The sequence below is a fragment of the Bufo gargarizans genome, chromosome 9, assembly GCF_014858855.1.
Source record: "Bufo gargarizans isolate SCDJY-AF-19 chromosome 9, ASM1485885v1, whole genome shotgun sequence".
In the NCBI taxonomy this organism is placed as follows: domain Eukaryota; kingdom Metazoa; phylum Chordata; class Amphibia; order Anura; family Bufonidae; genus Bufo; species Bufo gargarizans.
Window position 1 is genome coordinate 34,967,561 of NC_058088.1, and position 13,556 is coordinate 34,981,116.

The window sequence follows — 13,556 nt, forward strand, 5'->3', positions numbered from 1 at the left end:
GTGGAGGGGACGAGTAAAATGGTGCAATACCAGAAGGTACTTGTTGAGAGATTGCTCCAAAATTTTCAATCTGACAACGCGTCCGGGGATGGGAGACAAATGGAACACACAGCAGTTCCAACAAAGGCAGGGAAACACTCTCCAAGGCATGGTACACTTTCATGACACCCCATCAGCAACCTCACCCTCAAGCGCGGCCTAGTGGTACAAGGAGGGGAAAGTTTTGGAAGATGGTGAAGGAATACATAGCAGACCGTGTCAGCGTCCTAAATGATCTCTCAGTGCCTTAAAACTACTGGGTGTCCAAGCTGGACACAGGGCATGAACTTGCGCTCTACGCCTTGGAGGTGCTGTCCTGCCCTGCAGCCAGCGTTTTGTCTGAGCGTGTATTTAATGCTGCTGGTGGCATTATAACAGATAAGCATATCCGCTTGTCCACTGGCAATGCTGACAGGCCTGGTTGTTCACCCTTCTCGACCCCCGCTACAAAGATTACTACTCATCTCTCATTCCTCTGGTGGAGAGGACAAGCAAAACGGTGATATACCAGAAGGTCCTTGTTGAAAAATTACTCCAAAGTTGATAGGGCAGACATCCAAATGGATCTTCACTGTCACTGGGACATGCGATCACCTAAACGTTATCTAGAGTCAACAAAGCAGCAGCAGGCCCTCACCTACAAGTCCAGTCTCAGTAGACAAGAGTCTGGTCACATTCCTCACCATGATGGCACATTGGGTGAACGTTGTGGAGGCCAGGAGCAAGTTGGCTGCTGGCACCAGACTTGCCCTCCAATAGATCCTCGTTAATGGAAAGTGTACTCATTCCAATAACAGGGCCGCTTAGGAATGCTGTATTGTTATTTATCGTCACTACCTCCCCAAGTCAGGAGTGGGTAATTGCCGTGCGCCTGCGCCCTTCCTTGCATCTTGAGCTTTAATAACTTGACCCACCCTCTCTGGGTGGTTCACAATTAGAAACAAAAGGGGCAAGGCAACAGCAGCCACAGACCTCCCTTGGATGTGGTATCCCTTTCTCTGGCATCGAACCCTGACTCCCCGTTACCCGTGATCACCATGGTAGAAAAGAACATCAAAAGTTGATAGGGCAGACATCCAAATGGATCGTCGCTGTCAACGGGACGTGCAATTGGCCAGAGGTTATGTAGAGTCACCAATGCGGCAGCAAGCCCTCGCTCTTAAGGTTTTAGATGGTCAGATCAGCAGGCCCTTGCTCCAAATGTTTTTGAGGGTCACCAGCTGGCCATCAATCATATTTTTTCAAGGGTGTGCATGATGCCCTCCTTTATGTGTAACAAAGGGTGTATTGGAGTGCCGGTTCCTTGTAATTTTTGGCAGCCCTTTCACTTAGTGCATAGGCTTTATGAGTGTAGGAGTCCCACCACCTGAACAATTGTACCAAAATGTGACTGAGGCCCTCCTTTATGTGACATACAAGCTGTTTTGGAGTGCATCTTGCTTGTAATTTTTTGCAGCACTTGCACTTTATATACAATTGAATATACTGGAAAGAATGTTTCCTAACAATTTTTCCTGTAAAATTTTGTGGGGGGTTTTGTGCGTATTTTTGTCAGTCTGTAAAAGTGGCGTACAACTCGGACAACATCATTCCCAGCAGCGACCTGGGAGTTAAAGATGCATCCAGACATCGTCCCCATGCTGTTCCCGATCCTTTTGGTGGTGTTTCTGTCACTTTCTGACTTTTTCCAATGGACTAGGCACCCTCCCCTCTTCAGAACAGTGGGTGCCTGGTTGTCTCCCATTGACTTCTATTATACTTGGGTGCTCGGCCGAGCAGACATATATAGCAATGTGTTCGGGCCGAACACCCGAATACTTTGGTGCTCGATCATCACTAGTAGTCACACTGGAATTTGTGTACACCGCTGGGTGATTTAGTTTGGTTCTGATCGACAAGCAAACTGAAAAGTAAATTTTTTACTTGCGATGACCGGGTGGTCTTGAGGAAGTTTTTATTTATAGAAATGGTAGAAGGATGTCAGGATATTAAAACTTTATCTCTATTAACTGTATTAATGGCAATTTAATTATTTATAGCCAAGTCTGAATTTCAGGATTTGCCTGAATATCTCCTCATCTTATTACATATGCATGATATAAGTAAATCATGTCTATGAATTGTGTTATGGCAGTGGGTGTGGAGCCACTGTGTCAACCAACAGTTTTGACTTTGGGCTAATCCTAAGAACGTTATCCTGGCAGTACTCTGGTGTTCAACTTCTCTTCAGGCAAGCCACCAGGTCATTAACTCCGGGAGTACTCCCTGTGCAGTTCACAGCTGACCCATGATGTGCAAATCCATAAAACAGTCTGAAGGTCAGGACAGGCAGGAAAGGGTTAATATGGTATTTGGGCCAAGGTCAGATTGGGCAGCAGAGAGACAGAGTCAGTAATCAGGCAGAGGTCATTACACATGCAGACAAATAGAAGAGCACACTTTTGCAGGGACTAGCAAGCTAAATAAACTTATTGCTCAGGAAGGTGCTTTAAATATCTAGGGATGGCCAGCAATAGGCTGGAGAGGATGAAGAGGACTATGCTGATAGGCTGAAACAGGTCTGGATTACAAGAACTACAGAAACAGGGTGAGTAGAGAGTTGGGAAGCAGGAACTTGATGGGCTCATTTGTACTACCATAGGAATCATCAAATACTTACAGTGCCTTACACTGCCCTGTTACTAACCACATTTAGTACAAGAAATATAGGTTGAAATTTATAATGGCATTTACTAGTGTTGAGCAAACTTGTTCGGCGTACAAGGTTCGGGTTACCTAAGAATTCCATTATGGATTCCGTTACCATGGACCATAACTTATGGTCCATGGTAGTGGAATCTACAGGGTGGGCCATTTATATGGATACACCTTAATAAAATGGGAATGGTTGGTGATATTAACTTCCTGTTTGTGGCACATTAGTATATGTGAGGGGGGAAACTTTTAAGATGGGTGGTGACCATGGCGGCCATTTTGAAGTCGCTATGCTGTGAAGATACGAGATGTGCAGCACCTGAAACTACGGATACAGGAAGCCTATGCTAGCATTTCTCCTGCGGTGTTGCTATCAGTGTGTGAAGAGTGGGAGAAGAGGGTTGCATTGACAATCCAACACAATGGGCAGCACATTGAACACATTTTATAAGTGGTCAGAAACTTGTAAATAACTCATGAAAGAATAAAGTTACGTTAAAATCAAGCACACCATTGTTTTTCCTTTGAAATTCCCAATAAGTTTGATGTGTCACATGACCCTCTTCCTATTGAAAAAACTAAAGTTGGATTCAAAATGGCCGACTTCAAAATGGCCGCCATGGTCACCACCCATCTTGAAAAGTTTCCCCCCTCACATATACTAATGTGCCACAAACAGGAAGTTAATATCACCAACCATTCCCATTTTATTAAGGTGTATCCATATAAATGGCCCACCCTGTATAACGAAATTCTTAGATAACCTGAACCTTGTACGCCGAACTTAAAACCACAAGTTTGCTAGACACTAGTGTCTAGTTTTGTGTCTTTTTGGGTTTTAATACCTTAATTGTTTCCCCTCATAATGCTCAGAGTTCTATACATTCCTCATTTAACAATGCCAAATAATAAAACAGTCCTAACCTTGGGTGCTGGGGGCCTTTTGATCCTTCTTTTGCTACAATATGACATGACCCTTGGCAAATGGAGCTCCAGAGTCTCAGCCACTCAGTTACCTCTATACAGGTTGTGATGCTTAATAGTGATGCCCAGAACATTTATAAATAATTTGATATTTTTCCTTCTGTAAAAGCAAATTTATACTATAATTTTTGTTCTACTGTCAACTCATGAACATTTTCTTACCTTCATCAACTACTTCTGAGACTTTTTTCCCTGACACTGAAGCCATGTGCCCCAAAATGGAGAAGATGGCAAATCCTGCAAGGATGCTGGTAAGGCAGTTTATTACGCAGACCACAATGGCGTCCAGGTAACAGTTGTTATGGAATTTATTGTAAGATGAAAGAGCGATCACTCCTCCCCAGGCTACTGAAAGGGAATAAAATATTTGGGTAGCAGCATCTCTCCAGACCTAGGAAAAAATGTCAATCAACAATTAAAAAACTTGCCATAGATGTAATCATACGCAGGTGACGACTACACTAAGGCCTCTTTCACACGGGCGAGTTTTCCGCACGGGTGCAATGCGTGAGGTGAACGCATTGCGCCTGCACTGAATCCGGACCCATTAATTTCTATGGGGCTGTGCACATGAGCGGTGATTTTCACGCATCACTTGTGCGTTGTGTGAAAATCGCAGCATGCTCTATATTGTGCGTTTTTTACGCAACGCAGGCCCCATAGAAGTTAATGGGGCTGTGTGAAAATCGTGAGCATCCGCCAGCAAGTGTGGATGCGGTGCGATTTTCACGCATGGTTGCTAGGAGACCCAATCTTTATTATTTTCCCTTATAACATGGTTATAAGGGAAAATAATAGCATCTTAATACAGAATGCTAAGAAAAATAAGGATTGGAAGGATTAAAAAATAATAAACAAATTTAACTCACCCCATCCACTTGGTCGCATAGCAGATCTCCTCTTCTTTCTTCTTTCTTCAGGACCTGACTAAAGGACCTTTGATGACGTTATTGCACTCATCACATGGTCCATCACCATGGTGATGGACCATGTGATGAGCGCATTGACGTCATCAAAGGTCCTTTAGCCAGGTCCTGAAGAGAGAAGAGGAGATCCACTACGCGACCAAGTGGATGGGGTGAGTTAAATTTGTTTATTATTTTTAACCCCTCAATGGACATTTTTACTAAGCATTCTGTATTAAGAATGCTATTATTTGCTTATAGGGTTGTTCTTACTGGTATTCGAGTGCAGACTGACTGTATAGCCACTGCAAAAAGTTGTTTCCCATACCATTTACCCCAAATGTCCCTCTTTTTTACCTATGTCCCTCTGTCCCTCTTTGCTCTTTAAATGTTCCTGTGTTTGACCTGGGAAATAAATGTACATTAATAAACTTAGTTAACTGCCGCAGAGACTATCTGACTGATTCCTTCCTGTAAATTAGACCTCAGTTTATATGTGTTTCATTATTTGGTGAAAGTTGGACCTCAGATGATTTGTTGCTGATATTTAAAGGGGTATTCTAGCAAAAGAAAAAAGCTGTCCAAGGGGATGAACATGTAAAAAATTACAAAACTTATACCCACCTTACTAACCCCCCATTGTCCAGTCCAGTCGTAGCCCAAAACACATCAAATAAACAAGTCAAATGCAAAGTTGAATTGAAAATACTCACTTCTCCATTGCTGAGCTTGCTGATGTCAGACTGTTGCCCAATATAATATTCGATTCCATCCCTAGCCCCCTCCAGTGTGACTCCTCGGACAAGGAGGATAATTAAGACAACATAGGGGAACAAGGCCGTGAAGTACACCACCTAATTTTAGGATTAAAGAGACAGTAAATTACTTCTAACCTTGATAGAATTAAAGATTTACAGTGATGTAAAAGTAATAGTATGATAAATGTACCTTTCCTGAAGACTTTATGCCTTTACATAGTGCGGCAAAAGCTATGATCCATGCCAAGAGCAGGCAAAGAGCAAGGTACCAAACCACATGCCCTGTCTCATCAAGGCTACTAGATTGTTGCAGGGTCACTTTTCTGCAAAAATAAAGTTCAAACAAATATTCATTAATAGAGCTGGATGTAGACACAAAGACTTGAGATTAGATAGATAGAGACAGAGAGAGAGAGAGAGAGAGAGAGAGAGAGAAAGATAGTTTCATGACAATTTAGAATTTCTTAGCCAATTTGGACAAATTGGACCAAAATAAATTTTAGGAACATCTTTGATTAAGGTCATTCAGAGTGTTAGTCCTTAGAAAGATATTTTGGTAAAACAGCAGCAGTGCAATCATTTATGAATGCTATGACTGTGGGACCATTTTGTCTCCAAGATTTGTAAGTTTTACAATTTCCCTGAATTTCTCAAAGAAGCACAATAAAAAAATGTTTTGCTCATGACAAATATCTACATGTTCTGCTTTTGGAGCCATTTTGCCGTTGTTGCAGTTTAAATTGAGATTTTTCATTGCAAAGAAAATGGAAGCAAAGAAACTAAAAAATGGCTTGTATTGTCGAAAGTTATTGTTTTTTGATTATACATAGAGATGAGCGAATCGAAGTTGACGAAGTCGAATTCGATCCGGATTCCAGGTTTTATTCGATTTGCACAGAATCCGAATTTCCTCACTCTTCAAAGGTAACGATTCACATTTTTTCCTAAAATGGCTGCTGCACGTGTGAGGACATGGAGCAAGGAACTCTGGGAAGGCGGGATCACCCATAATGCCATGCATGCAGCCAATCAGCAGCCAGCCATGCCTGTGATGTCACAGCCCTATAAATAGCCTCAGTCATCTTGGATTCTGCCATTTTCGGGTGTACATAGTGCAGGAAGAGATGTCAGCAGGCGCTAGTGACAGTGCTAGGAAAGATTTCATTGTGCTGAAAAAATTATTTACATGTTCAGGGAAAGATTATTCAAGGTGTAAAGAAAGGATAGGAAGGAATCATTCCACAGCATATATGTACAACAGGGTTCAGTAGGGGAGGTTACAGCCTGGGTAATCCTAATACACCTTGCAGCACTGACTAAGGATCCAAATTGTCATTATACAGCTCTGTAATTCCAGCAAACAGTTCTTGTTATTGGGGTGCAAGTGCTGTTTGATACAGCCATTTACAAGGTTTATTACAAGAAAATATTTATACGTCTTATTTGCCCTTGTGCGGTGCAGTTATATGTTCTAAAGCATTTTTTGGCTTGTATTAGTGGGAAAAAAGGGCTTATTAGCCGTTGTGTGGTGAAGTTCTAAAATTCTAGCCTTTTTTGGTGTGTATTAGTGGCAAAACAAAAATATATTTGCCGTTGAGCGGTGCAGTTATATGTTTTAAAGCCTTTTGTGGCGAGTATAAACGGAAAAATATATATATATATATTTACCATTCAGTGGTGCAGTTATATGCTCTAAAGCCTTTTGAGGCGTGTAAAAACATAAGGGCCTATTTGTCGTTCAATGGTTCAGTTATATGTTCTAAAGCCCTTTTTGGCATGTATTAGTGGCAAAAAATATATATATTTGCCATTCAGCGGTGCAGGTATATGTTCTAAAGCCTTTTGTGGCTTGTATAAGTGGAATAAGATAAATATATTTGCCGTTCAGTGGTGCAGTTATATGTTCTAAAGCCTTTTGTGGTGTGTATAAGTGAAAAAGAAAAATATATTTGCCGTTCAGCAGTGCAGTTATACGTTCTAAAGTCTTTTGTGGCATGAATAAGTGGAAAAAGAAATATATATTTGCCGTTAAGCAGTGTAGTTACGGTATATGTTCTAAAGCCTTTTGTGGCGTGTGTATAAGTGGAAAAAGAAAAATATATTTGCCGTTCAGCGGTGCAGTTATATGTTCTATAGCCCTTTTTGGCATGTATTAGTAGCAAAAATATATATACTTGCCGTTCAGCGGTGCAGTTGTATGTTCTAAAGCCTTTTGTGGCATGCATAAGTGGAAAAAGAAAAATATATTTGCCGTTCAGCGGTGCAGTTATATGTTCTAAAGCCCTCTTTGGCGTGTATTTGTGGCAAAAGAAAAATATATTTGCTGTTCAGCGATGCAGTTATATGTTCTAAAGCCTTTTGTGGCGTGTATAAGTGTAAAAAGATAAGGGCCTATTTGCCGTTTAGCGGTGCAGTTATATGTTCTAAAGACATTTTTGCCGTGTATTAGTGGCAATAGAAAAATATGTGTATATTGGCCGTTCAGCGGTGCAGTTGTATGTTCTAAAGCCTTTTGTGGCATGCATAAGTGGAAAAAGAAAAATATATTTGCCATTCAGCGGTGCAGTTATATGTTCTAAAGCCCTCTTTGGCGTGTATTTGTGGCAAAAGAAAAATATATTTGCTGTTCAGCGATGCAGTTATATGTTCTAAAGCCTTTTGTGGCGTGTATAAGTGTAAAAAGATAAGGGCCTATTTGCCGTTTAGCGGTGCAGTTATATGTTCTAAAGACATTTTTGCCGTGTATTAGTGGCAATAGAAAAATATGTGTATATTGGCCGTTTAGCGGTGCAGTTATATGTTCTAAAGCCTTTTGCAGCGTGTATAAAAGGAAAAAGAAAAGTATATTTGCCATTCAGCGGTGCAGTTATATGTTCTAAAGTCCTATTTTGGCGTGTATAAGTGGAAAAAAATAAGGGCCTATTTGTCGTTCAGCGGCGCAGTTATATGTTCTAAAGCCCTTTTTGGCATGTATTAGTAGCAAAAGAAAAATATTATTTGCTGTTCAGCGGTGTAGTTATATGTTCTAAAGCCATTTTTGTTGTGTATTAGTGGCAAAAGAAAAATATATTTGCTGTTCAGCTGTGCAGTTATATGTTCTAAAGCCTTTTGTGGCGTGTCTAAGTGAAAAAAAATAAGGGCCTATTTGCCGTTCAGCGGTGCAGTTATATGTTCTAAAGCCTTTTTTGGCGTTTATTAGTGGCAAAAAATATATATATTTGCCATTGAGCAGTAACGTTCCATTGTACTACTGCCATTTACAGGGTGTATTAATAGGATAGATACTTACATCCTATTAGCCATTCTGCGTTGAATTGTAATTGTTATATTCATTTTTGGGGGTGTATTAATAGGAAAAAAAAAAAGTGAAAATTGATGTGTGATTGTTAACTTTCTTCTGTATGAACCGAATTACGTTGATTATCTATTCATTGGTGAAATGTTTTTGTGAAACAGCCTTTTTGGGGAAAATAGATGGGTGATTGTTGACTTTCTTCTGTATGAACCGAATTACGTCAATTATCTATTCATTGGTGAAATGTTTTAGTGAAACAGCCTTTTTGGGGAAAATAGATGGGTGATTGTTGACTTTCTTCTGTATGAACCAAATTACGTCGATTAGCCATTCAGTGGTCAAATTTGTTTGTGATACAGCCTTTTTTGGGAAAATTGGTCGGTAGCTGTAACTTTGGTCAAGGACAATAAATGATCCTTTACAGCCCACTGGGTAAATGAGGTTCCTGCCAAGCCACACCAGCAACACAAACTTACTGCTGACACCCTCTCCACTCTGTCGGGGTGGCTCTACTTGTATAAGCATTTAATAGAACAGGTTCTGAAGACAGTGTGCAGTGATTGTAAGAGCGACACCTGTCATCTGCATGTCACAGTATTATTTCACTACCACAGCAGACTCCCTATGCATGTTACTAAAAGGCACAGTGTTCTACACCATTATGAAGACTCTCTGCAGCCAGGAAATAGCTGTTTTTTAATGCAATTTGCCACAAATAAATTCGGATCAAACAGAATTTTAGCGAAAAACCGGCCTAATCGAATTTTGAAAAATTTGCTGATCTTTAGTTATACACATGAGCAGGTGATGGTGCAGTAGAGAGATGAACCATTATTGATGCAGTTGAACCACAATTGAGCCTCCCTGCAAAATTAAATGTACTTACATGCAATTTATATTGCAAAAAAAAAAAAGAGGCAAACCAACAGTGTTAATAAGCCCTAGTACGTCTACCTACATCAATACAGTGGCATCACCTACCCACAACGGGAAAAACCCTATGCAACAACATGAGGTTTTGGACATGACTTCGCTTCAGCATAAAAATGTGTGAATTTTTGCTGCAGTTTTACAGCAATTGTTGTTTTTGCCATTGCACAATACTTGGTACAGTGGTACTCTTCAGCTTCATTACCACCCCATATGAGTAAATCCTAATTATATTCCATGCATGAAATTACTTTCATACTTACTCCCAGTACTGTTTGCTTGGAAGTTCAGTATTGTTGTCAGCGATGCAGGTGAGATTGTTGTCATTTACCCATGACACATTTGCGATTACTGTTGCATTGTCCAATGTTACATTGCACAATCCTATGCAAAAAAAATAAAAAAATGATTATATTGTCTTAAAACTTGTCTACATTTTTTTTTTTAAATCCCCCAACCCATCCAGCGGTACCTGTGAAGAAATCCATACTTACATGTTCCCTGACACTCCTTTCTGCCTCTGTGACTCCTGTTCTGTGTTCACTGGCCTTCTGGTCCCTGTCTGTCTACTTCAACATTAATGGGAGTCACGTGGTGACGTGCCCCCAAATGGCACATGTCCCTGGAGTGAAATGCTATTTGGGGACATGTCTCAGCTGAGGCCGGTTGTTAGCTGCAGCAACACCTATGACCATGACCATGTGGAATATAGACGATAGATGGGGACTAGAAATCCAGGAGCCATGGAGTAGGAAGGAAGTGGGAAATTCAAAACTAAAAATTTATATTGCAACCTATCTGTCCATCAGAATGGATGCCGCCTAGCGTCCGTGTGTAAAAGGGTTGGAATCCAGCATTGTACCTCTTACAAAAAAGACTGTATCCTTTACAGTGATTGTTGCTATGGGTTGTCTTTTGACCTTGTTGTGGTGGCAATGCCACCTAGTTGGACTGTAAAGTAACTTGTTAAAACTGAATTGCTAACACATTGGTGGGATTTATCATTCTCCACATGCCAGTTTTCTGGGGTACAAAAGCTGCAAACAGAGAGTTTGTGACTTTTTAAACAGCACTTGCCAAAATGTTTGCACAAGTGGCTTTTCTTCACCATCTTTGCCACTGAATAGGGGACTTGGTAAATGTGTGGGTTGGGGGCATAGCCAGCAGCCCTGGCATATTAATCTTCTTTTATCACAGTTTTCTGGTTAAAAAAAAAATAATATTGATATCTACGCCAGCTAGGGGCTGACGTAGATTTAAGTTTAACTACATGGACTGCTGGAGCTGCGTCAAATTTATGACGAGGCATCATGAATTAGATGTGGCCTCCAGCAGCACACTGGGATATCATAGACCGACGAAAAATGCTGGCCTATGATAAATGTTCTTTGCTATGTTGACACATGCTACTCCCAGCGCTTGCACAAATGTGACAGGTCATGTTCTGTGATATGTGATTTACCTTGTACAGTCCCTTTAAGCTGTTGTGAGATATCAGCGAGGGAATGGTAAATGGATATTATTGTGAGTAAACTTGTAAGTACTCATACTGGGAAAGTCATATACCTTGGGTATATGAGATGGACAAGTTCGCTCTGAAGACAAGGGGAGCCACAGAGGGCACATAATGTATATCATGTTTTGTATCATAGCACCGGTAGAACAACACTTAGGTTTGATGCTACCTATTATGCAATTATATTATCATATGGGATGAGGCAATACCTTCTGATAGCTGACCTAATTAGCAAAGGTCCTGTGCTTAAGTGTGATCTAGAATGGCAATTCCTTGCAGTCCTTAAGCTTGCATTAGATGCTCATGGGTGATTTGATAAATACAGGCCTATGCACGCCATGTGCTCAGTGAGTGTCAGTTAGACAGGACATGGAAGATTGAACGATGGTTGCTGCAAGAAGGGTATAGCACCTCATACAATTGTTAGGGCATTCAGAAGCAAAATACTGCAAAGTTCAGAGGTAGAGATAGATGAGGGATAAAGAGAAGCCAGCTAGTCAATGCATCCTAAAAGCAGCTGGGGCCTGTAAAAGAGGCAAAGACCAATATTTTGTGAGAGACAGCATGCAGAATGGTTGTGAAGTGAGATACTGAACCCGGGAGCGCCTACTAGAGACTGTGCAAATTGTGAGATACTGCACCACTTGGAAAGGTATGCATGGTAGTACTGCAAATGTGGTCATCTACATCATTGACAATGCTGAGTAATTGTGTGCTGCATCAGCCAAAGGGAGAATGAATTGTTAGTTTTAAAAGGGACAGTAATGTATTTGTTGCCACTTACAGAGACAGTGTACACAATTGTCCTGATGCTGGTAACGAAGCCTGTACCCTCACTGAGAGACAGTAACCACTAAGTATGTTGCCTATCAAAGATTGTTTCAACTGTAAGTTTGTTACTCTACGTGGGGTGACTGTGTCTTCCCAATTCCTTCGGCCATCCTACAGTGGTAGCCACTTACAGTATGCCACCCTGAGCCTAAAATATCGTCCAATTTTCTGCAAGGGGACCTGACCACCATGAGAACATACATGGTTGTCAACAGCCCCGAATTTGGTGACACTGTCCGTGATTTTTAGAGACGGTACTGCCAAAATGGTGTTATCCAGGGCTGACAAAACAAACCCCACTCATAAGTGGGTGTTCACAGGGGGCAGGGCTTAGATTGCCCGATTTTACCAACTGAAACATTGGTAAGTATGGACATATGATGACACTACCCCCTTACACATGTACTTATCTTCTGTCCAAGTTTTAGTAGAACCAGCCACAGTGTTCCCATGAAAATTGCCTTTATGTTCTTTCAACAGGCACAGTGCCTTCTTGGTCACAGTCTCCCAATTACTTTCCATTCTCCCCTCCCATAGAATAACAAGGCCATAGAAAAAATGCTGAATCAATTTTCTTATGAACATATAAAAAATATATACTAACCTGATATACCATTACGACACCTACTGTCTGCCCAGTGGAAACACTCCGCCCATGGCAGGTACCTCGTAAATGAGGCAAATAAATAATATAGACTGTAGGCAACAATAACGTTGTAGTAAATAGATACCATTGCTGATATAAGAACAGTTGTTACTCCAGTACCTGCAATGGAGAAAAAAGGCAGTTCTGTTACAAGCCATTTACTACTCTAGATTAGTATGCAAAGTAAAGTGGAAAAAGAAATATGTTATCCAACCCCTATAATGACCGCCCCAATGCCTGGACACATCATGTAGGTTATACTTCCCCGCTCCCTGGCACCTGTGTTGCTCCGAGTCCCCGCATGGTCGCCTCTGCATCTCACCGTTGCGCGGATCAAAACATCTGGTGACGGGGGGCAGCCAATGGCAGGCTGCGATAGGGATGAGCCTCCCTAGCATCGCGGGTGATGGTAGGGTTATCCCACGAAGAGTATTACAATGCAATGAATAGGGCATTTTAATTACATTAATTACAATTTCTTGGTATTGCCCCCTACTCTTTATCCAAATAATCCACCTTCTCATGTATTCATTGGTTGACTAACATGCTTAGTAGCTTCCCGTCTTCCTGCCCTTTTGTTCTGGCATTGTCTTCTCATAGAGAAGCAAGTAAAGCACCTGTAAAGCACTGTATACATCTATAGACAATGGAGAAGGGAAATGGGGGGACATTATTTACCATATCTATTTCTGCAGCTATGTGTGAGGGACTATTTTCTATGCAGGAGAGGAATGCGTTAACAAGAGCTAATTGCAATGCATCCTGGGAGATGCAGGCGCTTGATGAGCTACTCTCCACCCACAGAAAGGTGAGTTTTACGTTTATGGGATATCCCCTATAATATTAATTGAATGGCAGTTTCATTTAGACACAGTACAGTAATGTTATTTATAAAGCTGTAATTTGGTCTCTGTACTTTTTTCAGCATGTATTTAGTATGGCGGTTGTGGCATATATG

General features: G+C 41.1%; 1 protein-coding gene across 1 annotated transcript in view; it reads right to left on the minus strand.

The window, feature by feature from the left end:
* Positions 1–13,556, minus strand: part of LOC122919762 (sodium- and chloride-dependent neutral and basic amino acid transporter B(0+)-like) — a 73,681-nt gene that overhangs the window by 39,730 nt on the left and 20,395 nt on the right. Inside the window, exons 4-8 of the mRNA XM_044268947.1 lie at positions 12,557–12,718; positions 9,869–9,989; positions 5,571–5,703; positions 5,336–5,476; positions 3,880–4,108 (exon numbers count right to left, since the gene is read on the minus strand). Of these exons, the coding sequence (XP_044124882.1) occupies positions 3,880–4,108; positions 5,336–5,476; positions 5,571–5,703; positions 9,869–9,989; positions 12,557–12,718 (786 nt within the window). The remainder of the gene's footprint in view (positions 1–3,879; positions 4,109–5,335; positions 5,477–5,570; positions 5,704–9,868; positions 9,990–12,556; positions 12,719–13,556) is intronic.